Here is a 25,554-nt window from a genome sequence, read left to right as displayed (position 1 = left end):
TAAAGAAAGAGTACTGTAGTTTCGTCTTTCTTCTTTGTTGTCGCTCCTCTGCGTGTTTGGTGCAGTGCTGGTGATGATGTGCCCCGCTGCTGATATCAGGGTGACAAATGACGGGCCACACCACCGGTGTGCTGCTCATAATCCTACCAGACGTTGAAAGGTCAGAGGGGGATCCGGAGGATAACAAAGCACTTTTAACAAGAGAAAAGGGTGACTTTACACGTTTAAACTTTTTATATGTCCACATTTTCTTGTTTCCACATGTATGGCAGTTCCTGCTGCATTGGAACGAAACGGGACTCGGTTTCCTTTCATCCTACCCTTCCTGCTTACTTGTATTTTCTAGCGCATCATAGAATGATCACCATCCTGTATATGTTCGTCACAAAAGATTGCCTACCTCTGCAGATTTGCCACCTCAGGCTTAAGCAAAGTTCTGTTTGCATGCACGTTTCAGAAAGGAATAACGATGTGTGTTTTTCTTTTCTCCGCTGCATTAAAATATTTAGACTCCAGCTCTTTAGGAATCCGAGCACCCTAGTGTCAGCATTATAGGGCGAGTTTCTAAAATAAGCAGTGCATCAATATGTCTGAGCACCGAAAACTAAGTTTATTCTAATTGCATTAGAAACAGAGCTGTGGGCCATCTGTTGCACCACAGCTAAAAAACAGCATGCAGACTCCTCTTCCTCTCTTTTATCATCAGTGCATCCATTTAGATCATGTCAGTTTGTTGCTAGCCTTTTATTTTTTAATTTAGACTCTTTCATTTTGTGCAAGAGAGCAATATTTCTAGGTAGAAATTGTTTGTTTGCAGCTCTGTTTGTGGGCACTTGCATGCACACATTAATTTAGCAATATTCTATTTTAATTTCCCTCTTCACTATGCATTATTCTGATTGTTAGCATGCTAAAATAACTTGTTGCTGATGAGCTTGATTTGCTACCTGTTCAAGCTTCTGGCCAGGGGGGTGGTAATGTTGGTTTGGGTTATAAAAAGTTAATCTTTGCCGTCTCTGTGATCATTGCCTCTGGATCAGGCATGCCTCAGTGCCCAGCGTGCAGGATCATTTGCGGGGGAAATGAGGTTTGAAATAGTGCTGGTGATTCGACTGGCAGAATCCTATTTTTGAGTTTGACATATGACGGCAGTGCCATGTACATGGTTAGGTTTATTGAGGGAGGCTTACATTAGAATGCTTTTGATAATGTGAGGGACAATATCATGGTTTGAGGTCTTTTATTGTGTTATTGGAGTTCTGGATGTTGACATGTATTCTCTCTCGTCCCACCCACAATTCTATGACCAGGCACAGATTGCATGATGCAGGATATCACTTGGATTTGTTAGCTATGGAATTAGATCTCTTTTTTTTGTAAGGCCTATAAACCTTCAAGTTTTTAAAATCTTTTTCAAACCTGTCAGACGAAGCTTTGTCCAGTTAACATGCAACCAACTTGCTTGTTAAAGTTAAAATTGACAGTTTTTCTTAATTCCAATTGTAATAAATCCAATTCTATATAATTTCAATACTGCTATCCAAATTGATTTCAAATTCAGAAGTTGAATTGAAATTTAAAAGGCATTCTCAGTTCAATTCTGAACGGTGTACAAACTTTGTTTGGGTCACAGCTAGAAAAGGTAAAATTACAGACAAATATTGAATAATGCTGTGACCGCTACAAACTCTATTTTGGTTTCAGAGAGAACAAAAAGAGAAAGAAAAATACATAAATCTTCACTTTAACCTTTTTCCACACATTCTAGGTCATTTAATGTCCTCCTTGTGATGGTTCACAAACATTCTTTCATTACCTGTGGGGTATTCGCTCAGATCCTCAAATGATATCGGACCAATTTTGTTCCAGCTGTGAAGTTGGAGCAAAAGAAAAGGACCATGCTACCTGTTATCAGTGGTATAAGTTATATCTCAGAAATACAATGGCTTAGGTGGAACTCAATAAAAGAGTTAATGCAAGGACAATTTCAAAGACAGCCTGTCTGATAACAAAAGAGCGTACATGATAATGAATGACTGGTGAGCGCTGGCGTGCCTCTGAAGTACCGTGGGAGGGAGGGGAGCTAGATGGAGTGTGACTGCCGAGCGCTTGCCAGTGTGTTTTATGGCTAATTGAAGCATTTGTGGTAAAACAGCCATGAATGGCACCCTTTAGAATTAGAGCAGGTTAATATATTGCGATCCCACAATTAGCCCACAATTGTTCAGATCTGTTTAATTCGGTGGGGTCCATTAAGCGGAATGGGAAAGGTCCTATCTATTTTTCTTCCCTTCTTCCTCAGACCGTTTCTCTTCAGAGGCAATCGATGGCTCCGGACACAGCTTCAGAGGTTGCCTGGAAAATCTAGCCACTCTGGCACAGGGTTGGATGTACTTTGCTGGTGTTGGTTACACTTTGAATTATGTGTCTGAATGGAGGACAAAGGTTATTGGCCTGTTTCATAGAATACCGAGAGATAACCGATGTTGTAAGAGGAGTGGGGTTTTTGGCAGAACTTTTGATTGCTGTATAAACCCTGGAGTACCTTCTGTCATGCTAGATAAAGTCTGACCAAGAGTTCACACTTTAGTTTTACTAACTGCTAGTCCTTACTTGGCTGCACGCTGATACTGTGAAAGCTGTTTCCAAAAGGAAAATCCCCAAATGAATAAAAGCTTTCCTCTGTAAATCAAATGATGAGCATCTATGGGAAGTCATCCTAAATAACCAGGATTATAATTAGCTTGAAGGAAATGCTTATTGTTATTGCCCTCCGTTTTAGTAGCTGCCTTGGTTTTTATGAAGTCGCAGAAGACAAATTGCGGGGAGACAGAAAAGGCATAGCTCATTGAAAGGACATTATTAGCCAACCATTAAACAGCAGGCTAAGTCACAGCCTGTGATTTTCTTTCTAGCCGCTTTACGTCACAACTCAGGAGCCCCTGCAAATCTTTTATCTGTTATCAATTCAAACTCAGATTTAGGAAATATGTCCCAAGGAGGGCATTATGAACTCATTTTCCTCCCTGTCAGTGGCTAATCAAACGTTAGCACTATCAGTACCGAAATCTCTTAAATGGAGTGAGATAAGTAAAATGGCCTTGTTTTGATGTCTCAAAAGCAGCTCCCATGAGCATATGAACACACTGGTGTGTAATCGTGGGAAACTATTAATAGAAAAGGGATCAAACGGGGTGATCGTTGCACATGGGACCGGAGGCTAAGCAACGCAACACTTCTATCTAAAGAGGACAGTCCCCCTGCAGCCACCACCATCGTGCCCGAATGCTATCAGCAAGCGATACTAATCCTGTGGTGTGCATAAAAGGATTTGTCCTTGTTGGCCTGCATACGCCACATCCCCCAGCAATTTTGGTGTTTATCTTCTGCAATTGCTTCTGCAAAAAAAAGTCCCGTGGGTTTTGGTGCTGGAACTTCCAGTGCCTGCGACTTTTCCACAGCCACCGCTCCATGGATACTGCTCCTCCTGCGTTACCATCTGTGGAAGATACAGAGACAGGAACATCAAAGAGTTTAGCATTTAGCATTTGATTCTGTAATCACACTTCAGATGCTCAAAAAATTGCATGTATTTCAAGTCACAATAAGGCTCCTTATCTATGGATTTCCATCTTGAATTTGGTTGAGCCATTTGAGACGTCTGAATTAGGGATTGGAGGAACTCCACTTCCCTCTTATTGTTTCTTAACTCTCTCGCTACTTCCCTGGGTAGTTGTTGTGTGTCAGCTCAGTTAATGGGTTTCTTAGGGGATATATTTTGGTCCAGTAAGCTGCATGTTTAATGTATGACTGACAGTGCTGACTCAGTGGCTTAGGCAATTTGTGGTTGAAAGAGATTTTGTGGTATAAAAAATAAAAAATTTGGATGCAGCAAAAAAAATTCCATCCTCTATTAGCGATTATGGAGTGCCGCTCCACCCAGTATGAAAACAGACAAAATCTGCCACTACTACAAACCTATTTTCTTACACTGTTCTTTTTCTTTTCCCTTTTCTTTTTGCCCCCCTCAAGAAGATAGATGAGGAAAATGAGGCCAACTTGCTGGCAGTGCTCACAGAAACCCTGGACAGTATCCCTGTGGACGAAGACGGGTTGCCTTCGTTCGAGGCCCTGGCAGATGGGGACGTGACCAATGCCAGTGATCAGAGCTGTCCTTCCACCCCAGACGGCTCACCACGCACCCCAGAGCCAGAGGAGCCTTCCTTGGTAAGAGACCCTGCCAGCCTGTGCTTCCCCTGTGCCCAATCCTATTTCGCCATGACGCATGGCCCTCTCATTCTGTTTCCTTCCCTCGTTCTCTGGTCCCACTGTGTTTCACTGTGCTCTCTCTGTCTGGTCTTCACTAGCATCAGATAAGGAGATGCTGCAGGCCTGTCACCAAAAATGGGTACAAACTCGCCAGACAGCAGTCTCCTATTGATGTCTGCACAGAGAACATAGTCACGGTGCTGTTGAAACAGCAAATCAAAGTAGATCAGTGTTCCTGAGGTGTTAATTGCATTGTTCATTACTGCAAAAAAGGAAATGCACAACACTGTCAAGCCGAAACAATGAAAAATATGCCAAAATAATTTAATTTAATCAAGTGACTGTTTTAATCTGCACTTTCTCAATAGTATTAACAGCAAAAGTTCATTATTAGTTACAATCTGAGCACCCCAGAAAAATCATTTCACCTGCTCTGCTTGACATGCTGCCAAAGCGTTACTCTGATATATCTGATTCATAGCCTGCAAAATTAAATAAAGTTTAATGTTGCAGCTCACATATTCAGTCATATATTGCAAAAATGTTTTTCAAAACACTCACATGATTCTGCTGTCATCAATAAATGAGTTTGTCAACTTTGAAGATGCTTAGAGAGAGGATTCTCTGAAAACAATACAAGCAAAAATTAGCTTACAAGAGACCATATACAGGAACAACAGAATGTGTTAACATTGCCAAGGTCATGGGTTTGATTCCCAGGAAATGCATAAACTCATAAGCTGTATACCTTGGATACAAAGTAAGTAGCTTTGAATAAAGCATCTGCCAAATGCATAAATGTAAAGTAAATGCAAAAGTATTGCAATATCTTTGCATTTTGTTTTAAATTCATAGCTGTAATCCCCGTGATCTGTTTCTCTGCTCTGTTTGTAGCTGAAGAAGCTCCTCCTGGCGCCTGCTAACTCCCAGCTCAGCTATAATCAATACCCAGGTGGCAAGGCACAGAACCATGCAGCCAGCAACCAACGGATCAGACCAACACCTGCTGTTGCCAAGGTAGCTGCTCGCTGCACTTCTTGCATCAAAGGCCTGGTGTGTGAGCTCATCAGCTAATTCCATGTAATTTTTCCTTTCTGTGAAATTATACAAATAGTCTGCTCCCTCCAGGGAGCTAAAGCTTGATTGAGTTATGTGTGTGATGGAGGTGTCTCAACTGAAGTTGCGTTACCCTTGATGACGTTCAGGACTTCTGAATGGCACCATCTCATTTCCTTGAAAAAGAAAAAGCTGAGATGTCTTGATAGAATTAGCGTTGTTGGTCTCGTTGTGACAAAAACAATGATTTATTACTACAAGCCCAGTCATGTTGTAAACTAGAAGAAAAATTAGTAGTTATTTGAGGTGAACATCATGCATAATTCTCTCCCCTCCACACAAACACACTCACGAACATGCGCAAGCTCTCTTTGAGGAGTTAATTTTCCATAATGACTTTGACTCCTCTGTTTCTGGAGCTTTGCACATGGCAGGGTCCCAGAGGACACTGCTGTCTCCTCCTGCTGCCTGTGTGCAGATCTTCCTGGAGCCATTCCAAGACCGCGTAAATTAAGATGATGGGCAAAGTACACTCACGTTGCCTTTTGGGAGACTAAACCACCTCTGCGCTAACCCCCCGTTCTAATCTCCCTATGTTACATCCCATGCTCATTCTGACCTCTCTCTCTCTCTCTCTCTCTCTCTCTCTCTCTGATTTCTGTTCTTTAGACAGAAAACCCCTGGAACAGCAAACCACGAGGGTCCTGTCCCAACAGGTCCATGAGACGCCCTTGCACTGAGCTGCTCAAGTACCTCACCTCTAGCGACGAGGCCTTCCAGACCAAAGCCAGGGAAGCCAAGAGCACCTGGACAGGTTGCTGCAAGGACAGAGGAGGGGCTTGCACGTCCTCCTGCTCATCTTCTTCCTCTCCATCATCCTCGTCCACCTCCTCTTTCTCCTCCCTGTCGTCCTGCTCCTCTTCCACCGCCTCCAAAAAGAAGACGTCCTCTGCCTCCCCATCATCACAGCAGCAGCAGCAGCAGCTGGCAGTGCAGGCCCAGCGAGGTGAGAGCCAGGCAGCCGGCACGTGTAGTGTGGCTGGTGAGGGGGCGGGGAAGTGGCGGCGGTGTACTCAAGGGGGGAACTCCGCCCCCGTTGTGCTGTCCCATGGAGGCGGCTGTGGCCATGCCTGCTCCGGCGAAGAGGGGAGGCCGCCAGGCCTGCAGCCAGGTGTTGACCCAGGCAGCTTGGCCGCTGCCCGCTTTATTAGGTACATGCACTCTTACTCTCTCCCGCCTAGAGAGACGGGTCATGCAGGCAGCTGTGGTCATTGCCTTGAGGCGGGTGGCTTGGCTGAGGCTGGCTGTGCTAATAGGCACGTCACGGTGACCATTAGGAAAAGGAGGCAAGAGCTAGAGCACCCCATGCTCAGTCAGCTGCTCACCTCCAGGCCCAGGCCAGCCCGTTACCGGGCTCACCTGCAGTTCCCCCAGAATAAAGGGCGAGACCTACCAGACACGGCTTCTAGAGTCCAAGAGAGCCACAGACACTTAGAGCGAGCTAGTCGTGAGCGCCCTAGAGAGGCACCTAGCTTACACAAGCAGGTATTTAGTGTGGCCGACCAGAGCAATCTTGAGTGTTCGGCAGAGCTTAAATTAGACCTAGAGAGCTGGTTGAGCATGCCAGAACAGGTGACAGGAGACAGCTTGCATGATCTGGTGGGCCAAGCCGGGGAGGATATTTTTGATGATGTCATAGGCAGCCCCATGTCATTCTCACAGGGCCTGCCAAGCCCATTGTTCCCAGACTCTTTAGTTCCAGAGCTCACGCCCTCCGACTCACAAAAACAGGCACTCCGCAGGCACCTCGATGACCAAGTCCCACCAATGTTAGGTAATCATTGCTGCATCCCTGCCCTCTCTCCTTTGCCTCTCCTCCTTTAACCGCTTTCCAGTTTGACCACACTAACCACCGCGCTAACCAAAACCTAACATTTACTTGGAAGCAAAAACCGATGCGGCTCCAAAGCGTAAACCTCTAAATTGGCACAAACCTTTGTCTGTAGATTAATTATAAATGAAAGACGGGGAACGCCTGCAACACTTTGAACTATCACGTCGCCCAATTTCAAACTCAGATCTGTGCTGAAAAGCTTATTTCTCATGCTGCCGTAATATAGCTGTCTAACTCAGAGATACTCCCTAGCTGCAGTTGGAGATGGTCGCAGCCTCAGGCAAATGCACACGCTTCCTTGACTCTTCTTCCTCTGCTTTGGTTTCAATTGCATGCAAAACATCTTGTTAAGAGTTAATTTTAGTACCAGTATGAAACATTTGAGCCGTTCTTTTTCATGTCATAGTGTGTTTTTTTGTTTTTGTTTTTTTTTACGTATTCTACTCATTCTGACTGTTGGAATGTGGTGGATCTTGTATGATGGGCTGGGGAACTGAACACATGCCATCACTCCATCCTGCCTCACAAAGTATGCAGTCAGATAAAGACAAAAACTATGGGGTCAAGTTAGTCCAACTATTGGTTTTTCCCAAAATTTCTGTCTGGCTGGAGTGTCATCTGGCCTTTCAGCACAGGGTTGGATTTGCAACATCATTGCTGTCACTGATTAAGTCTAAGATATTAGTTATAGATGTGGACCTGAAATATCTTGGGTACAGTGTGAACTAGTAAATTAATTACCCATGCTCCTTTGTGTTCTGCAGCCAAACCAACCATCTTGCCACTTCCTTTGACCCCAGAGTCTCCAAAGTAAGTGAGAGAGTTTTTACACAACTTTTGTAGAGAAGACAAAATCTGAACTAAAAAAAAAACAACAACAACGATGAGGCATTTTGTTAATTTCATTTCCATTTGTAAGCTCACACAAACACTTTCAGCACTCCATCCCTGTTTTCATATATTTCTTTTTCTCTTTTGTGTTACAGTGACCACAAGGGATCTCCGTTTGAGAACAAAACCATTGAACACACATTGAGTGTGGAGATCTGTGGAACCCCAGGTAAATAAACACAGAGTTTTTGCTCATAACCAAGAAATTAAAATTAAAATTGTACCTAAAACAGATAGATGAATGGTGCAAAAGCTTCCCCTTTCCTCCGTTTGTCTGGTTGTTGATCTGAAATACCTTGCTGGGTGTCTTTTTATCATTCACTAGTAAAAAATAAAATTTCTTTGGCAAAGGTAAAAGTCTCCTACAAGCGTACTTTGATAGATTAATTAAAGTGAAAGGTTCAAGGTGAACTGATGGAACATGGTCAGAATTTTACACAGTCCTTCATTGATTACTTTTTTCATGCTTTGGCTGATTTATTGGAAAGTTTCACTCTTCTCCTTTGAAGAGTTAATATTCTCTCTTTCTCATTTAGACTTTAATGCTTCTTGACTGGGCAGCTCACTGCTTCAATACATCAGAGATAAATTGTTGTGGCGTTATTATTGTTTTAATTGGCTTTGCCATGCAATTTGGTTTTGCCGATATTATCTGGATCCTTGTTTTTCAGACTGTCTGGGAATTTGATTAGAGACATTTAAGGTAATTTCCTATGTTAATTCTTCTATTTATGAGAAGGGCCTATTTGTGAAATTGAGCCAAAGCATTTTATGTAATTTAAAGGGGAATATATATATATATATATATATATATATATATATTATACACACACACACATATATATAATGTTTTTTTTTTTTTTTTTTACATATTGTTTACCCAAAGTAATTAAACCCAGACGAAGTGTATGTCAGCTGGGGCTGAAACACAGCTCTTCAGCAGTTCTCCCCTTTCTCACTTTCTTTCTCTCAGCATAAATCATGCAGGTAATTATTTCTGTATCCCCCGTGCAGAGATTAATCATTTCAGGTCAATAAAAACAATATGGCTGCCCTTTCCCTCTCACAATGTGTCTTAGTGAATGGGCCATTTGGTATTCACTTACTACAAGGTAATAGCCCTCAGTATACAGATTTGACCTAGCCCGAGGGTACTATGTAACTCTGTGTTTGGTGTTTTTGCTCAAATGTGGATCATGTCATAGCAGTTTAGTGAAGCTGCACGTTTTGAGGAATTTTATGACTTCTACAAGCTATTAGAGTTCTTGATTCCCTATATTAAAGATTTAGGAGTCATGTGAGGTCACCTTTACAGCCTCTTATGCAAGGCTAAAGGGTTCATATATCTTTGTATTTAATGCATGAGTTTGTGCCTACTAACCTGAAGCAAAATCCAGCACTGTTTAATGCAAAACTCAGGAAAGCTACACAATTTTTTTTTTTTTAGCTGAGACCCTCTTTTCAGATTTGGTATTCAATGCTAAGGGATAGTGCTTTGTTGAAGCTCTTTGAGCATTAGTTTACATTCTCCTATAATTTGTCTGCTGTCCTATAGACTACCTTAAACCCTTCTTACTCCTATGTCTTTACTCACGATCATTCCAGATTAACTGATTACAAGTCACTGTAAAGCCAGATGGGACTCCGAAGTCATAAAATAAATTTCCGTTGGGGTTTGTGCCATCATGACAGCAGTCTGAGAAGCCATTTTTATGGTGCTGTTGAATTAGAAAATGCCCAGGCGTTTCACTGCAGAGCAAAACACCTTGACACCTGCAGAATAGCCAGCGCTATGAAAGTGCCAGATTTAATACCGTTCCCTAATCCCCATCCCTCTAATAGATTGACTTGAGCAAGGGTTCCTTTAATTATGGTATCATATGACACCCAGGTCATTCTGTGTTACGCTCCTTGCATGGCATTTTAAGATTACCACAGGGATCAGTTCTGTAAGCTTAAAGTAATAATTCGTTCAGATGTCCCTGCGTAATTCACACCCTGCCAGAAACAGACGAGAGAACCCACTGGTATATGATTAGTGTTTGTATTCATGTGCATTCATCATGGCTGCCTTTGACTGAACAGCACATATTTATGTAATGTAATTTATGTAATCTAATGTAAAGGCGATAATGGTCCTTGGTTTATGACCCTGCTTGCATTGTATGCCCAGATGGTGTTTGATTGGTGCAGCAGAAGTTCCTTTGGCAGTGCATGCTTTCTTTTCATACCTCATTGCATTGGCATAATGATAAATTTAGTCATGGCCACTGTTGTTTTGTATGCCGAATCAGGCTTGTGCCCGCTGAAGTACTGTATCCATTTAATTTAGTGATTGACATAGACAGATTAAGAAAGAAAAAGAGAGAAAAAGTAAGGGGGACATTCTTTCAGCTAACTGAAATATCAGTTTCAGGATATGATCGTAAAAGGAAGTGGTCCTGAAAAATATTCCAAAAATGACTATAGTTTGAAAAGAATTATCGACAGATTACTGTCATAATGTGTGATTGGATCAGGAAAACAGAAATCTGAGAGATGTCAAAATAGAAAGAGAGAGGGAGAAGTTGAATGATAACAGCTCCCGCATCACTGTGCTTTCATCGCAGTCCCAGGTGTACGACATTCATGCATCTGTCGAAAGCACCAGTATTATTATAAAATCTGACTGTTTACTTTCTAATGAATTAGGACTGGAGGAAGTTTAATTGAGTAGCTCTGTCTGTATCATGGTGCAATCTGAGGTCACATAAATCTGTCAGGGTTGCAATAAAATGCGGATAAGGATTAGGTCTATATGAAAGGGAATATTTTAATCAGGCTCAAGAGCGTGCTCGTTCAATCACTTAGAGACAGACCCAGCACTGTTAAGGAACGAGAGGGATCTCGTTTGGTAAATATGTTGTCTCTTCTTCCCTCCAGGTCTAACACCACCTACCACGCCTCCTCACAAAGCCAGTCAAGAGAACCCTTTCAAAGTATCACTCAAAAACAAGCTGTCTTCATGCTCTCCCTCGGCCCTGACAAGCAAAAGGCCCAGGCTGAGCAATGGGGGCTCTTGCTCTCAGCCAACCAGCGGCTCTATTCGGAAGGGCCCAGAGCAAACTGAGCTATATGCCCAGTTGAGCAAGGCCTCCTCCACAATGCCCCTAGGGGGCTTGGAGGAGCGTCGGGGTAAGCGGCCCATGCCCCGCGTCTTTGGCGATCACGACTATTGCCAGTCTACAAGCACAAAACGAGACAGCACCACCATAGCGGCAGTGGTAACTGGGCCAATGGAGGGCCGGCATGTGGAATGTAAAGACTCGAACATGCCGACCTCCTCTACTTCTACATCATTGTTGTCTTCCACCTCCCCTTCGTCTTCCTCCCTGGCCAGGCAGCTTCAGGGCCTTTCCTCCAAAGCTCAGGAGGCTTGTCCGGACACGGATGCTCACGGACAGGACTGCGACTCCACTTTTGGCTCCAAAATGTCAGCGGACGGCAGTTCTGCTGGCAGGAAACTACTTAGGGACCAGGAGATCCGCGAAGAGCTCAACAAGCACTTTGGAAAGCTTCAACAAGCCTTCTATAGTGGGGTAGTGGGAGAGCAGAGGGGCATCCGGCCTCTCGAGGACAGTGACTCTAGGCATGAGTACCCCGGTCTTCTCAATGACTACATACACCCGGGTCTGCCTGACTTTGAGGACCTGGAGGTAGGCCGGGAGCGCCTGCTCTACTTGGGGGAAGGTTCTCCACTCGAGCTGCTCCTTGAATGGTCGCCCTCCAGTTCCCCTTCCAGCAGTTCATTCTCATGGAGCTCTGTCTCGCCTTCTTCCACTCCACTCTCCCCACAGCACCTCCGCTGGCCACGCTTCATCTCCCGCTCCCACTCTCGTTCCTCATCTCACCACAGACGCAGATCCCTCTCCAGGTCTCCGTACTCCCGCCCCGAGTCTCCCGACAGCCATTCTCCCTCTTGGTAAGTTCCGGCGTGAGCCTTCTGCCTGTCTCAGTAACACGTTTACATAGCAATCTTTTTGGACACGAATCCATGTGTCTCAGCAGGAGGGGCTGTAAAGAAGGTAAACATCTTTCTGTGGGCTGTCAATGCGATGAAGCGCGAGTCTGGGTCTCACAGCATGGCCACTGAAGTCGTTACAGCTGATTTTGCACAACCAGAGAAAAATCACATACAATAGACAGTAAGCGTTGGCTTTGAGAAGACACAAGATAAAATGAGCTTGGAAGATAAACAGTATTTAGGTGGTAAATTGCTCATCTACACACTTGCTGTTACATCAAATGAGCCATTCCAAACCTGAGTTCAAACATTTGCTTGCCATTATAGCGGTACTTTTTATAAATTGCAGAAACACCTTCAGAGGCATTTTGGAGTTTCATTTAGAAGCGTTTCATCTCTTATGATTCACAAACAGCACAGATGACAAATAGAGTCCAGCAGAGTCATTTCTTGGGCAAACAAGCTTGTGTCACTTGAGAAACATGAGAGACTTATGGAAGTCTCACATTGTTTCCTCAACGGACTTTCATTCTTTTAGCTTGAATTTTAGATTAATTTCTCTCCAGCGCTCTTTAATGGGGCTCTGTTGTTTTTAGTAGCAGCTGTTGTTTTGCTCGACAGCGTTGCCCGCTCCATCCCCGCGAGATGAAAGAAACGCCCAGCGAGTGAAGTCGTGGACATTTTAAAGTGGGTTACATCCAGACAGCATGCCAGAAATGCAATATTTACAGTGCCTTCTTTTGAGATACATAGCAATTGTACTGATGAAGGAGACCCTAAAACCGAAATACAGAATATTTCTCCAATTGTATACCTGTGTATGATTCTAGTCACATCAGCATTGTTTTCCCCCTTTTTTATTCTAGTTTTATCCTTCATTTATCTTTTTTAACTTATACCTGTTGTTTAAAGTTATACATACATTTCAAATGCCTCTGATCCTTTAGAAGTAAAGGCAATGTTCAGTGTTCAGGCTTGGTTTTGCATTTTTCTAAGAATTGTGTTGTCTTTCTGCTTGTATGCAGGTCTCCTCACAATTTGGACGATAGCACTTTTATTCCCAGGATTTATAGAAGCCCTCAGTCCCAGGCTCATTCTATTTTTGGCCGGAGACCCAGGTTAGTGCTGGCGCATAGCAAATACTTTTCCATTTGTTACTTTTTAATATACTGTGCATGTATTATGTGACATTTGCGCTAGAAAAATTCATATATGCTGATATTATAGACCTGTTCATGAGACAGACTTAAATAAGTGCTGCAAGATAATGTACTGTGTCTGCAATACTTTCAGAGTCTGTCCTTATGCAAAGGAAGCAAGTCACTTGCTGACTCCGTCTAATTGATATGATGAGTTATGATTATACATAATTTCAAGGCCTTAACTTTTCAAACTTTTACAATAAAGCTTTCGTTGGCAAGAGCAGCTTCCATTTGGGACCCACTACCTCCCAGCTACACCTTTTCCCTGATGGTGCTTTAATCTGCTCATATTGTGCTTTTACACCATGTTGCCTCTGTTGCAAATGGCTGTAGAAAAAGTTGCACTTTTTGGACGTAAAGTTCAAACTAAGCAAAAAGTAATGGCATGTGAAGTTGTGCTGACAGACACAGCTGCCAAATTTCTGCCATATTCCCTTAAGAGTCCCACCATTGGGAGCTGTAACCTTTTGCGATGTAATGAGACATCTTATTAATGTGTTTGTTTGTCTTCCACGCTAAGAAGAATGGAAAGCAGTCTGCTCTGATTCCCAAGGCCACTTGAGCAAAACAGCAAGCAATACATCTATGTACTCAGAGAGAAAAATTGTATTGCTCAGTGGTTGCTCTTTCACATAAGACATAATGGAGTTCTCAATTATGTTTCAATTACGTTTCTTCTACAGTTCCTTTGGAAAAAAATAAAAACTGAAGACCTAAAAATATTTTTTGGGAACTCGTAGCTGAGATTATTTAGTTCTTGAAAGATTTGACAAGAGTTCCCACAGAATCCTTTTTATTTGCAGAATTTACATTTTTGAGATATTTTCTGAAACTCAGTAGGAGACACTTGATATTACTGGGGACTTTTTCCCTAGAAAAAGTATCTGAGAAGCAGGGGACCTAAACAGTATCTCCATCTGCTCTCTAATCTCATTTTGGAGAAACAATTCAGATACTAAACATAATCAGTTTTTTTTATAGTTTTGTTTTTAGAACTTGATATGATTTTTTAAATATATTTTTTTATTTTCAACTGCAGGTATGACAGCTATGAGGAATACCAGCATGAGCGTCTGAAGCGGGAAGAGTACCGACGTGACTATGAGAAACGGGAATGTGAGAGGGCTGAACAGAGGGAGAGACAACGGCAAAAGGCACTAGTAAGTGCACCCACCTAAGTACTTTATTTAGTTATTAAATGTTTCTTCAACTATGGACACATTTATATCCCTGGGTTGTTTTTTATTAAAACTTACAGGCTTCAACTATGAATAAAACCGCTGGTTTGTTATATAAAACGCATATAAAACTCAGATTTTCAATCTAAAAAAAAGTTTGGTAACACTTTAGATAAGGGAACACATATTCACTACTAACTAAGAGTTTTCCCTCAATAAACTCCTAATTTGCTGCATATTGCAAGTAAGGTAGTTGTTATGTTTAGGTACATATTAAGGTTAAAGGGATAGTTCACGCAAAAATGGACATTTTGTTATCATTTACTCATCATCAAGTTGTTCCAAACCTATTTGGGTTTCTATTTTAAAGAATGCTGGTAACCAAAAAGTTGCTGGTAGATATTGACTGGCTAGCAGCATTTTTCAAAATATCTTAATTTTTGTTCAACAGAAGATTTATACAGGTTTGGAACGACTTACATGACAGAATTTTCATTTTTGGGTGAACTATCCCTTTAAGGAATCTAGAATATTGTCATTAAGTACTAATAAGGCATTAAGTACTATTAAACAGCCAATATGCTCGTAAAATGCATGTTAATAAGCAACTAATTAATAGAGAATGTTCCCTAATCTAAAGTGTTACCCAATGTTAATTTAAAAACATTGATAAGATTTATTTATTTTTAAATTAAAACGTGGTATTCTGAACAGCAGTAAAATAATTTATTTATTTATTTTCATCCCAGAATGAAATTAATCACAAAAGGAAATGACAATGGGTTGAAAGTGTTTCAGATAAAATGACAGATTTATTTTTTATTTGATTTATTTTTTTCAGAAGTCTGTCCACTGTTGAACATTATTAGTAGACAATTTTAGCAAATGAGTGAGAGTGTGTTTTAAAGCTGTTGATTTTCTAAAAGTCCACAGGGCCAAACATGCCCATAGTTGAAGAAACCCCTATTATGCTTGGAGGTGTTTTTCAGCTGTGGTCTCTCTCCTGCTGGCAAGAATCGTAGATTAGCACAGACGTTATCCTTCTCTCAGACTGTCTCTGCCTCCATCACTGTGTTTGCCTACAGAAAGCTCGAAGCACAGCCATCCCAGTGCTCTCTCTCTCTCGCTCAGAAAGTGAACTCATGCAAAGACGGCGCTCTGAATCATTCAGGCTACATGCGTTTCCTCTTTATCTCCCAGTTGTGTATTTTTAACATCTCCATGACATTTCCGAACTGTCCTGGATTCTATTAATCACACCATGGGCTAAATGCTTTCGACCAGACAAGGGAAAAGTTGAAATAAGACCCCCCCAAATCAAAGGTATGTTAATACTTGGACTCAAAAGGAGCAGTTTAATTTCAAACACTTACATATTTGAATGCAGTTCTCTGAGATGGAATATCAGTTTTGTTCTCTCTCGCTGTGCCTGACCAGACTGTGAAATGAGACGGCTTTCCAACTCAGTTCACTGATAAATGCACACGTCAAATAATGCACGCATGACTCGGCCCCAGCGTACGTTTTTTCCCCCTTTTTTCTCTTTTCTCCTTGTTCTGCGGCAGCGAGACAATTACTAGCAGCGGCGGCTGAGCTGTCAGAAGAGGTTTCGGGGGGGGCAAAGGATGTGAGAGCTTCATATGAAGCGCTAGTCTCAGGGTGTCATCTTTAAAACCTCACCGCATTTATCAGCTGTCAGCAACAAAACCACCAATTCAGCAAACACTTTTGTCTTCTATTGTACATGATGGAGGCGTGAGGGGAGCTTCAGAGGAAACGCAAAAAAGAAACAACCCTCCCAGGTGTTTTGGCTAATTTGTAGGTTTTTGTTGTTGTAGTTGTTGTGACACGGTGACATCATGTACACGAGTGAATTATGAGGGCCAATAGATTTGTATCATAATTTTATGTATGACTTACAAGAGACCTCTGGTTATTGTTGAGGATCATACGTATCACACATAATGGCAGGTACATGAGCATATGAATAAATGATGCCACATAATAAGTCCTGAGGCTTGTGTTTTGTCTCAAGATTAGCAAACTGAATTAAATACCTCCATTTTATGAATTCAGCCTGGTGGGGTCTTTACGTTTTCTCAATCTATGTGTTCTCTCTTGTGCTTCGTTGAATAATGGAACAAAGTAATATTAGCCTGTGGCTAAAATTGATGATAAACGCACACCTGTAACTGCATATTAATTGATTTCTGTTTTAATGCTTGGTGTAAACGCCCTACATTTAGATGTATGAACGATAATATTTGGTAAAAAGAATTGATTGTTATTTTTATTATAAATAAATGTGGCAACATTTTATTTTAAGGACAAATTGTCACTATTGACTAGTTTTGCAAACCTTTGTAATGTGCTATAGTTCATCCTATCCACTTAAAGTGATTCAGAAATCTGATTGTATGATTTGTCATCTCAAAAATGTTCACTGCATTTTTCAGAAATGAGATTTTAGATTTTTAAAATAAAATATAGATTTTTATTTAATATAAAATAATTAATTACATTTTTATTTAATCAAATTTTTGACAATAATAAAAACCATGATATATAAAATATGGAAAACGTCATCAACCTTTATTATTTTTAACTATGTTTAATGATTGATTGATTGATTTCTGCTTGACAATGATGGTTTTTGGTTGAAAAGGTACCCTTTAAATCATTTCACAATGAAAACATAAATATCAAGATTTATATTGAATATATGTCAAAAGACTGTAAAATATTGGGATGATTTTTTAGCTGTAACAGCCAGCTCTGGTTGTAAACCCAGTAGACGATAAAAGATTGATGAAAGTCATCAACCTGCAAGTATAACAAATTCTGCACATACTGTATAAAAAATCTGGACTCTGTTTCTCGATCCAAAGCACGTCTGCGGCATGTATAAAGCTCAAAACAACTCTGGTCATTTTTAGCTTATAAAAATTAGCTATAAAATCAACAGAGACCAAAGTTATATTGTATCATAGCTCTATGGTATGATTCCCTCGTCCAGTTTGCACAATCCCATGGATAGTCCACATTTAAGAGAGAGTCTGACTCTTTTAGTTTAGCTTCTTCTTGTCCACACACACACACACACACACACAAAACAGAGTGAAAAAGATAAAGGAGAGTCCTCCAGCTATTTCCTCCAGACTGTTCTTGGCTTTCCCACAGTGGTGGATGTTAATTACAGTCATGGGGTGAGGTTGAGAGAAGTCAAGGAGAGAGGGAAGTGGGAAAAAGAACAGCAGAAGCACTATGTTAGACTAATCTCTTCTCTCTCGTTCCTTTATGACCAGGAGGAGAGGCGAGTGGTGTATGTGGGACGTCTTCGCACCGACAGCACACGCACAGAGCTCAAACGCCGCTTTGAAGTTTTCGGTGAGATTGAGGAGTGCACAGTCAACCTGAGACATGACGGGTAAGACCGTGGGCCTGCGTCTGTGTATTTTTCTGGATTGTGTGCGTGTCAAATGGTTAAAGGGAGTCAATATTTTCCTTCAGCATAAAAGGAATCGTCTAAATCTAGTTAATGATATACTTGTGGCCATTGGACAGTGATTAGTAAAGCAGACTTCATTGCTTCTCATTGCACATGCAAGTGCGTGTTGGAATACAAATAGAATGATGCTATAACACAAAGCGAGTAGTCGCATATTTAGGGCCACATTTACTAACAGCTTGTGCCAATGCAAACCCTTTCTTGGCATGGCATCCATACTGTCAGGATTTACTAAAGATGCGCTCTGAAACATTAGTGACAGAAAGGCGTAGATGCAGCTATTTTTGCGGCTGACCTTATTGCAGATGCATTTGTAGGAGTTTTCATTTGAAATGCAAAATCTTTGTGTCTTTGGTGATTTGCTTAGGTTTGCATTAGTCATTTTACTGGTAATTTAATGCCCCCAAAAATCATGTTTTAACCCATTTTGTGCCTCCGTTGTTAGTAGATTACATGCATTGATTATCATCAGCTCTTGTTTGTGACCTTACGCTAATCTGCGTTGGTCATTATGGAAATGAACTGACAGCATCTGTGTTCTTTTACTCTTTGGTGCTGTTTGGTTGTTTTTGACTGAGACATTTTACATATTAGTTTTTTTTTAATTTTTTAATTTTATCAGAATGGTACGAAACTTGGTAAAGGTCTTGACACTTGCTATGTGAAAAAAATAAATCATGGACAGGATTAGGAGAAAATTGTCCTGAAAAAAGTCACTTGTATTCTTTGTTGTCAAAAATGACGACTTTGGAAATTAATGGGAAGCAATTCTCATCTAGTGGAAATATTTGATATTGCACCCAAACAAATTAAAAAATGCTAAAAAGTTTTTTTTTTTTTTTTTTTTTGGTTAAACATCCTCAAATTCGGAAGATAACTTGTTTAGATTTGAGTTTTATTTTCACACAGTTTTAGAGTAAAACATGTCTTGCGTGTTTTATGCATTTTTCATAATAATAAACTTAAACCACTATAATTTGTACGATTCACTTTGTTTTTGTTAGTTTTTTTTTGTTGTTGTTGTTATTGTTTTTCACTTCATCAATAATCTGCTGACAAGTTTCTTCTTTAAAAAGAGACCAAACTCCAAAGAATTCAAGATTTATGACAGTTTAAGTTGGAAGGTGATAAATGGATCATAACTATTCTATAAATATAATTAAATATACAAAAAAAAATCATATTTAAATATACAAAATGTAAAAGAAAGAAAGAAAAACTTAAAGTACATTCATTTCATTGAAAAAAAATTTTGACCATCACATGAGAAGCATCAGAGAGTTAATTTGCAGATTGTCAGTGGATCAGTAGATCACCCAGAAAACTTTCCACTCCCATCAGTGCTTTTATCGGACTGCAATATAACACTAATTTGTCCTGTTTAGTAAATCTGGCCCTTACTGATTCCAATTTTGCATTTATATATGACAGCTGATAGAATCACACATTCCTATACTCTCTGCGAATGACACTTCATTTTCTATTTGTCAACCCAGGGATAACTTTGGCTTCATCACCTACCGCTACACTTGTGATGCGCTCGCTGCCCTTGAGAATGGACTCACCTTGCGCAGGTCGAATGAGCCTCACTTTGAGCTCTGCCTTGGTGGACAAAAGCAGTACAGTAAATCGAATTATACAGACTTAGGTAAGTACACAGGCCAGCTGCATTTCTACACAACTGACTAGAGACATGACAGATAAAACCCAACACCTTAATACAGAATGAAAAACTGTTAGGATAGTGGATCAAGTTATGATGCATTGTGGGAATTCTCTATATAGTACTTACCCATGTACATGCATTGGTGCTCTGGACGGTTTATATGAGTTATGAAAACAGTAAGGATGGATAGGAGAGCAAGGTCACGTTCCTCTTCTAAAACGGGCTTCCTTCTGCTGGGATGCTTGCATCAAGACCTCACCATGACACTGAGGAGTGAGCAGCCTACAGAAAGAGATAGACAAAAAAAGAGAAATGAGAGGATGAGCTCAGTCAGCTGTGACTGATTCATAAACCGCTTCATCACCATCCGCCCCAGTCAAGTCCATATTCTGTCCTATTCTAAGCCATGCCATCCATCCATCCATCCATCCATCCATCCATCCATCCATCATATAAAACTGAAATAAAAAAGATAAATAGAAATCTAAATAGAAATAGAAAAAAAATCTAATATCTATATATATATATATATACTCAAAACATTATATGTTGCCTTGGCAACTAACTAAACACATAAACAACAAAAACACATAGCAAAATTACTAAATCACTGAAATGAAAACTAAAACCTAATTCAAAATATTAGTATAAATACAAAATATAAATATCACTATAGTACAAAATACTACTAAAATAACACTGGTCGTCCCTGTCCCATCCTCATGCATTTCTATCTTTCACGCTCATCCCATCACCCTCTTCCCTAAAGGCTTTTAGACACCCATGCCTTCGTTTCATATGCACCAGGCCCTCTGTCCAGGATTACCAAGGTGACAATCTAGATCAGATTGATGCATCTTTGAGTGAGAAATTCTTCTGTAAAATGTTATGGGGCTTTTTTTCTACCCATGATGCCTGCGATAGGATTGTGGCAGTAATAGGCAATCATCATATCCACCCAAAGGGGAAAAGTGTCTTTTGGGGGAAGGGACGAGATAGGAGGCGAAGGAATTGAATCCTGAGGGCAGCACCTATACATGTTGGCAAAGGGGGGATGCAGAAAAATGGGGATGATTATAACAGGAAAAATGGGATGCTGGGGAACGGCATGCACTTCAATATTTAGTCAGTGCTCCGCTTCTGCAAAATATGAGGTCAGGGACGTGTAATGCTCGGGACGCTGGGATGATCCGTCTCGGTGGCGTTGATGGTGCTGCAGGTCAATGGAAAGGAACAAGAGCAGTTTCGCTCAAATAATGAGGACATTAGCATGTATTTCAAAGGCTCAGACTAAGGCCAAAGGTATTCAGATTGTGGACATAATACGCTCTCCAAAGGTGAGCACGGAAGCTTTGGTTAAGGGCCATATAGCAGACTCATTGTATTTGGGAATCTAGCCCTGCCTCGGGGAAGATGGATGGATGACCTTCATTTTCTTGATGCCTTTGGCTAGAGGCTGGGTTTTTACAGTGAGTGTAGACTGAAGCGCAGCGACAGGTTCAGATGAAGAGGGTATGGCGGGAAAAAGAGGCAAGTGACTAGAATAATGCGGCCTCAGAACCTTCCTCTCAATCTTCTGCCTTTCTCTTCCTCTTCCTCCTTGTTTTCCGAGACACCGTCCATTAGTTCTAAGTAGAGCGCAGGGGCATTTTTCATCTTTCAAGGTGCGCAGCATGACACCGTTCTCCCCTTAGCCATAGTATTAGATCACGGCTGGCATCTCCTGCATTCCCATTTCTCACGCGCTCCGACTGCGCCGCTGTGCATGTGGGGCACCATTTGTGAAGCTGTCTGCCACTAGAGATAAGACAGCCATATTTGTTATCCTGGATGTGAATCAAACTGTATGTGTACTGGTCGTTGCTTCTGACTGTTTAAATATTAAACTAGGTGGTTCAAGACAGTTGAGAAGTTTATTACAGCAGAGGTTGAGACAGAGGCCTAGAAGACTGGTTTGTTGGGTTTTAAAGGATGACCTCTGAATTTTAGAGTGTAATATATAATACTGTATAACACTGACCCACAGTGACAAAATCTTCTTTAATCTTCAAAATAATTTACAAATCTGGTTTACAACATATGTGTGAGGTTTTTAGAGATGTGCTCTTTGTTAATGTTGGTTTCATATGGTTTTGGACAATGTTTTGGAGTTCATGATATACAAAATTGATATCTAAAAATCACAATATTTAAAAAATATAAAATAAAATGTTGAAACTGACATTTCAATTGAGATAAAAAGTCAAGATTCTGACGGTAAGTCCAAATTTACAAACAAGAAAATAATGAGATAATGCATAACTGTGACATTAAGAGTCGTCATTATGACACGAGTCAAAATTATGACTTATCTCATAATTGATTTACCAAAGCATGTTTTTTATGCATGTGGCAAGAAATAGGCTTCCATACGAAGCAGCTCTTGCAAAGCGAGTAACACACAGTAGCACCTTTTAGAATGAGGCCAGCGTCCCTGATTTCCACAGATGTTCAAATGTGCCATTTTCTTCCTCCAGATTCCCATTCTGACGACTTTGATCCAGCCTCCACTAAAAGCAAGTACGACTCCATGGATTTTGACAGCTTGTTGCGAGAGGCCCAGTATAGCCTGAGAAGGTAATGAGCTGCACCGCTGCACCGGTTGGCTGCAAAGAGAGGGATTCGCAATACCTCACTGTTGTTTCTGTTCTTTTGAATACAAGACTACAAGACGTTTTACACTTTATCTAAGTGGAAAAGAGTATGTGTGGATGAAAAAGCTCTACGTATATGAAGGGATATATATAAGCAAAGTTTACATGAACCTAGCTGCTGCAACGCTGGGGAGAGACTGGCAATAGCCAGTGAAGTAGCGGACACTACTTTAGTGGACTACACAGATCCATGTGCCGCGTGAGGCTCTGGAAGAGACTCAGATCTTCGTCAGAGTTCACTCCACATGCCGCATCACCCTCGGCACTTTTGAGAGGTGAAGAGTGCAGCTCGTTCGGTCTGTTTTTATTGTTTGGAGTTTATTTTTGTGGGCTTTGTCTGTTCCTTTTTTAATCTGGTGTTTGGACGTGGTGTTACACTGTTGAGACGGGTTTGGGGAAAAATCTCTCGGATGTTCAAGGCAACATTGTCTACATTTACCGAGGGGGGAAAAATGTAGTCGCCTATTTACAAAACAAATATTTTTATTTGATGTGCATATCAGCATTCTTTGTTTGTTACAGCTATGCACTGTAAAATGCAGCCTTTTTAAGATGAAATTTTCTTAATCGAGAATGTTGATCCGTAGTCATTACGATGATGTATAACCTTCATGGCGTTTAGATGACGTGATTTGATTGTAAAAATATGTATGGAGATTTATCGCTCTTTTTTTGGGGGAGCATGCAACAGTTTTTGTCTCAATTTTTCTTTTTGGTTTTTCTTTCATTTTGAAACTCCAGTTTCATCCGATTTTGAAGTTTAATAACTCAGTGTTTTCCATATATACATGCAGCGTGTAAGATAGAGTTTATGTTCACTATTGTATAAAAAAAAAAAAAAAAAATTTAATTAACCCCCGAGATATTTTTTTTATCCTTTACGTCTTGAAGGAACGGATAGCTTTTATTTAATTTCTCTGTGCACACGAATCATTGTTATAGTTCCTGTTTGATAATACACTTTCAAAGAGACGATTACTCTTCTAACACAGAATTACTCATGCTTATTTATGTATTTATCTTGGTATTCTAATCAAAATATTTATGGCAGCCATCTCACGTGATGCGCCTTACAAATTTTGCTATTTATATAATTTGTTATTCAACAATCACTGGAAAGGATGTAAATTTAAATGTTCTAAGAAATATTGTTTTTATATATGCCTTCAGAGATAGAACAAAAACATATTGTATGATCACATTTTAGGCTCATGATGAACTTTGCTGCTCCAAACTCATTTTCTGAAACACTTTCATCCCCCTTTTTCATCTAATTTTTTATTACATGAAGCAATAAAATGATTTTGCAGGTATTTTGTTGTACCACAGAAAATCTGTATCTTTGCTCCTCACTTTTGATTATGTGAATGCCAAACTAAAGTTTACAATTTTTCTTTCCTGAATTTTTTAAAAAGAGGAAAAAAAAGATGTATTTGATGTAAAAAAAAAAATATATATATATATGATGATGCTAATCTTGTCATTACTCACACTAACTCAAAATAATGAAAAGTAATAATGAATATGAAAATGTGAATTAAAAAAAAGCAATAAATTATTTTTCAAATCTGTATTTTAGCTCATGTTGTTGTATGGTTTTAGACATGACAAATTACCCAGACTCTGTTCATTCCAGTGCCTCCACACAGATGGTAAGACCACCGCTGGAAAGAGTATAGGTTGTGAATGCAGCTCGAGTGTGTGAGTGAGTGTGAGAGAAGTAAGAATATAATGCAAGCAGTGACTTTAAGGGTTAAAAAGCCAAAAATCGCATCTGTGAGATCGAGTCTCTTTAAAAAGCGAGAGCTATTTTTGTCTTGGCTGTGGTTTGAAGGTACCTCAGAGGAACTGTAAATAATTCAAATCGCCCAAACACAACAGTCCCTTGTCACTGACACTCAAAGTAACCTTTCTTTGTCTATTAAGGACAGGTTTTGTTGTTGTGCTGATCTGTTTTTGAATGAGAAACCCACCTTGTGTTTCTGCACTTAAAGAGGCATCATTATTTTCTGCACAGAGCTTGGGTATGACGTCATGTCGCGTTCGATATGTGTGGCTTTAATCATGGCAACGTGTCTGTTGCAAATCTGCTTTGTAAATTGCTGTAGCAATATGTTACAACACCTTATGGGGTGTATCTTTTGGAGTGGCAGACTTTTTACCATAGTAAAAACTACTGAAGGATTTGCCACCGGTTTGGATGATTTATTTAATTTAATTAAATTTTTTGGTGTTTCCATGAAGAAGCAGATCTATATAAATGAGGCTGTGTGTGGTTTTGTGTGTGGATTTGATAAGTGTGTGTGTGTGTGTGTGTGTGTGTACTGGGGTGAAGGGGACTGTGTTTGGCTGTTATCTTCTATTTGTCTCCTATTCATGTTGCCTTCTGCTGAGTCCTAACCAATGCCTTTGTAGTTGTACATATTGTACAATCTTTGTTGTGAATTTTCTTTTTTTTATGTGTAGTTTTCATCAGCCTCACCATGCCAATAAAGGGATTTGTGTCTAATTTATTCTGGCCCTCCATTTTCTTGTGCATCTAAACCATATACAATTTGAAGTAGTCGCTCGGATGTGTGTTTCAGCTACAGTATGATTGTACCATATGGTTATGCTCAACAAGGCTGCATTTATGTGCTCAAAAATACAATAAAAACAGTAAAATTGTGAAATATTATTACAATTTAAAATAACTGGTTTCTGTTGTCACATGTTTTAAAATATAATTTATTCCTACACTGTAAAAAAAATTCCGTAAAATTTACGGTAAAAAACTGGCAGCTGTGGTTACCAGAATTCTACCGTAGAAAATACGGTAGCAACGTTTTAGGTTTTAACTTAAATTTACAGTTAAATACCGTAATTTCTTTAGCTGATATAATCTTAATATACCAACCTATTAAAGTACTGAAATCTGTTTTGTTCCTTTGAAATACACTGATATCCACCAAATGCAGGTGATGATGAGAAAGTCACATGATGAGTCAAAGCCCATCACAAGCAACTTTTAAACAATAGAATATACAGAAGGTGCACAGTGTGATTCACACAAGCAATAAACACCATCATGGTGAGACTCATTAAACTGAAATATGCTATAAACATTAATTTAACAACATTAGATGTAACATACAACCCTAATAAACATAACTGATAAGAAAAAACTAAGAAGAAACATAGTTATTTCAAAGAAA

At 40.1% G+C, this 25,554-nt stretch overlaps 1 protein-coding gene across 1 annotated transcript in view; it reads left to right on the top strand.

The window, feature by feature from the left end:
• The window catches only part of LOC306868788 (peroxisome proliferator-activated receptor gamma coactivator 1-alpha-like), a 38,668-nt gene extending 15,481 nt beyond the window's left edge, over positions 1-23,187 (top strand). Inside the window, exons 3-13 of the mRNA XM_079415160.1 lie at positions 4,033-4,227; positions 5,164-5,286; positions 5,995-6,331; positions 7,984-8,029; positions 8,206-8,279; positions 11,033-12,071; positions 13,139-13,231; positions 14,355-14,475; positions 17,799-17,920; positions 19,498-19,649; positions 22,184-23,187. Coding sequence (XP_079271286.1) covers positions 4,033-4,227; positions 5,164-5,286; positions 5,995-6,331; positions 7,984-8,029; positions 8,206-8,279; positions 11,033-12,071; positions 13,139-13,231; positions 14,355-14,475; positions 17,799-17,920; positions 19,498-19,649; positions 22,184-22,287 — 2,406 coding nt within the window. The 3' untranslated portion in view covers positions 22,288-23,187. The remainder of the gene's footprint in view (positions 1-4,032; positions 4,228-5,163; positions 5,287-5,994; positions 6,332-7,983; positions 8,030-8,205; positions 8,280-11,032; positions 12,072-13,138; positions 13,232-14,354; positions 14,476-17,798; positions 17,921-19,497; positions 19,650-22,183) is intronic.
• The last annotated feature ends 2,367 nt before the right edge of the window (positions 23,188-25,554 follow it).

The sequence above is a fragment of the Barbus barbus genome, assembly GCF_936440315.1.
Source record: "Barbus barbus genome assembly, chromosome: 1".
In the NCBI taxonomy this organism is placed as follows: domain Eukaryota; kingdom Metazoa; phylum Chordata; class Actinopteri; order Cypriniformes; family Cyprinidae; genus Barbus; species Barbus barbus.
Note: the sequence above shows the minus strand (reverse complement) of the source record. Positions and strands in the feature narration are given on the sequence as shown.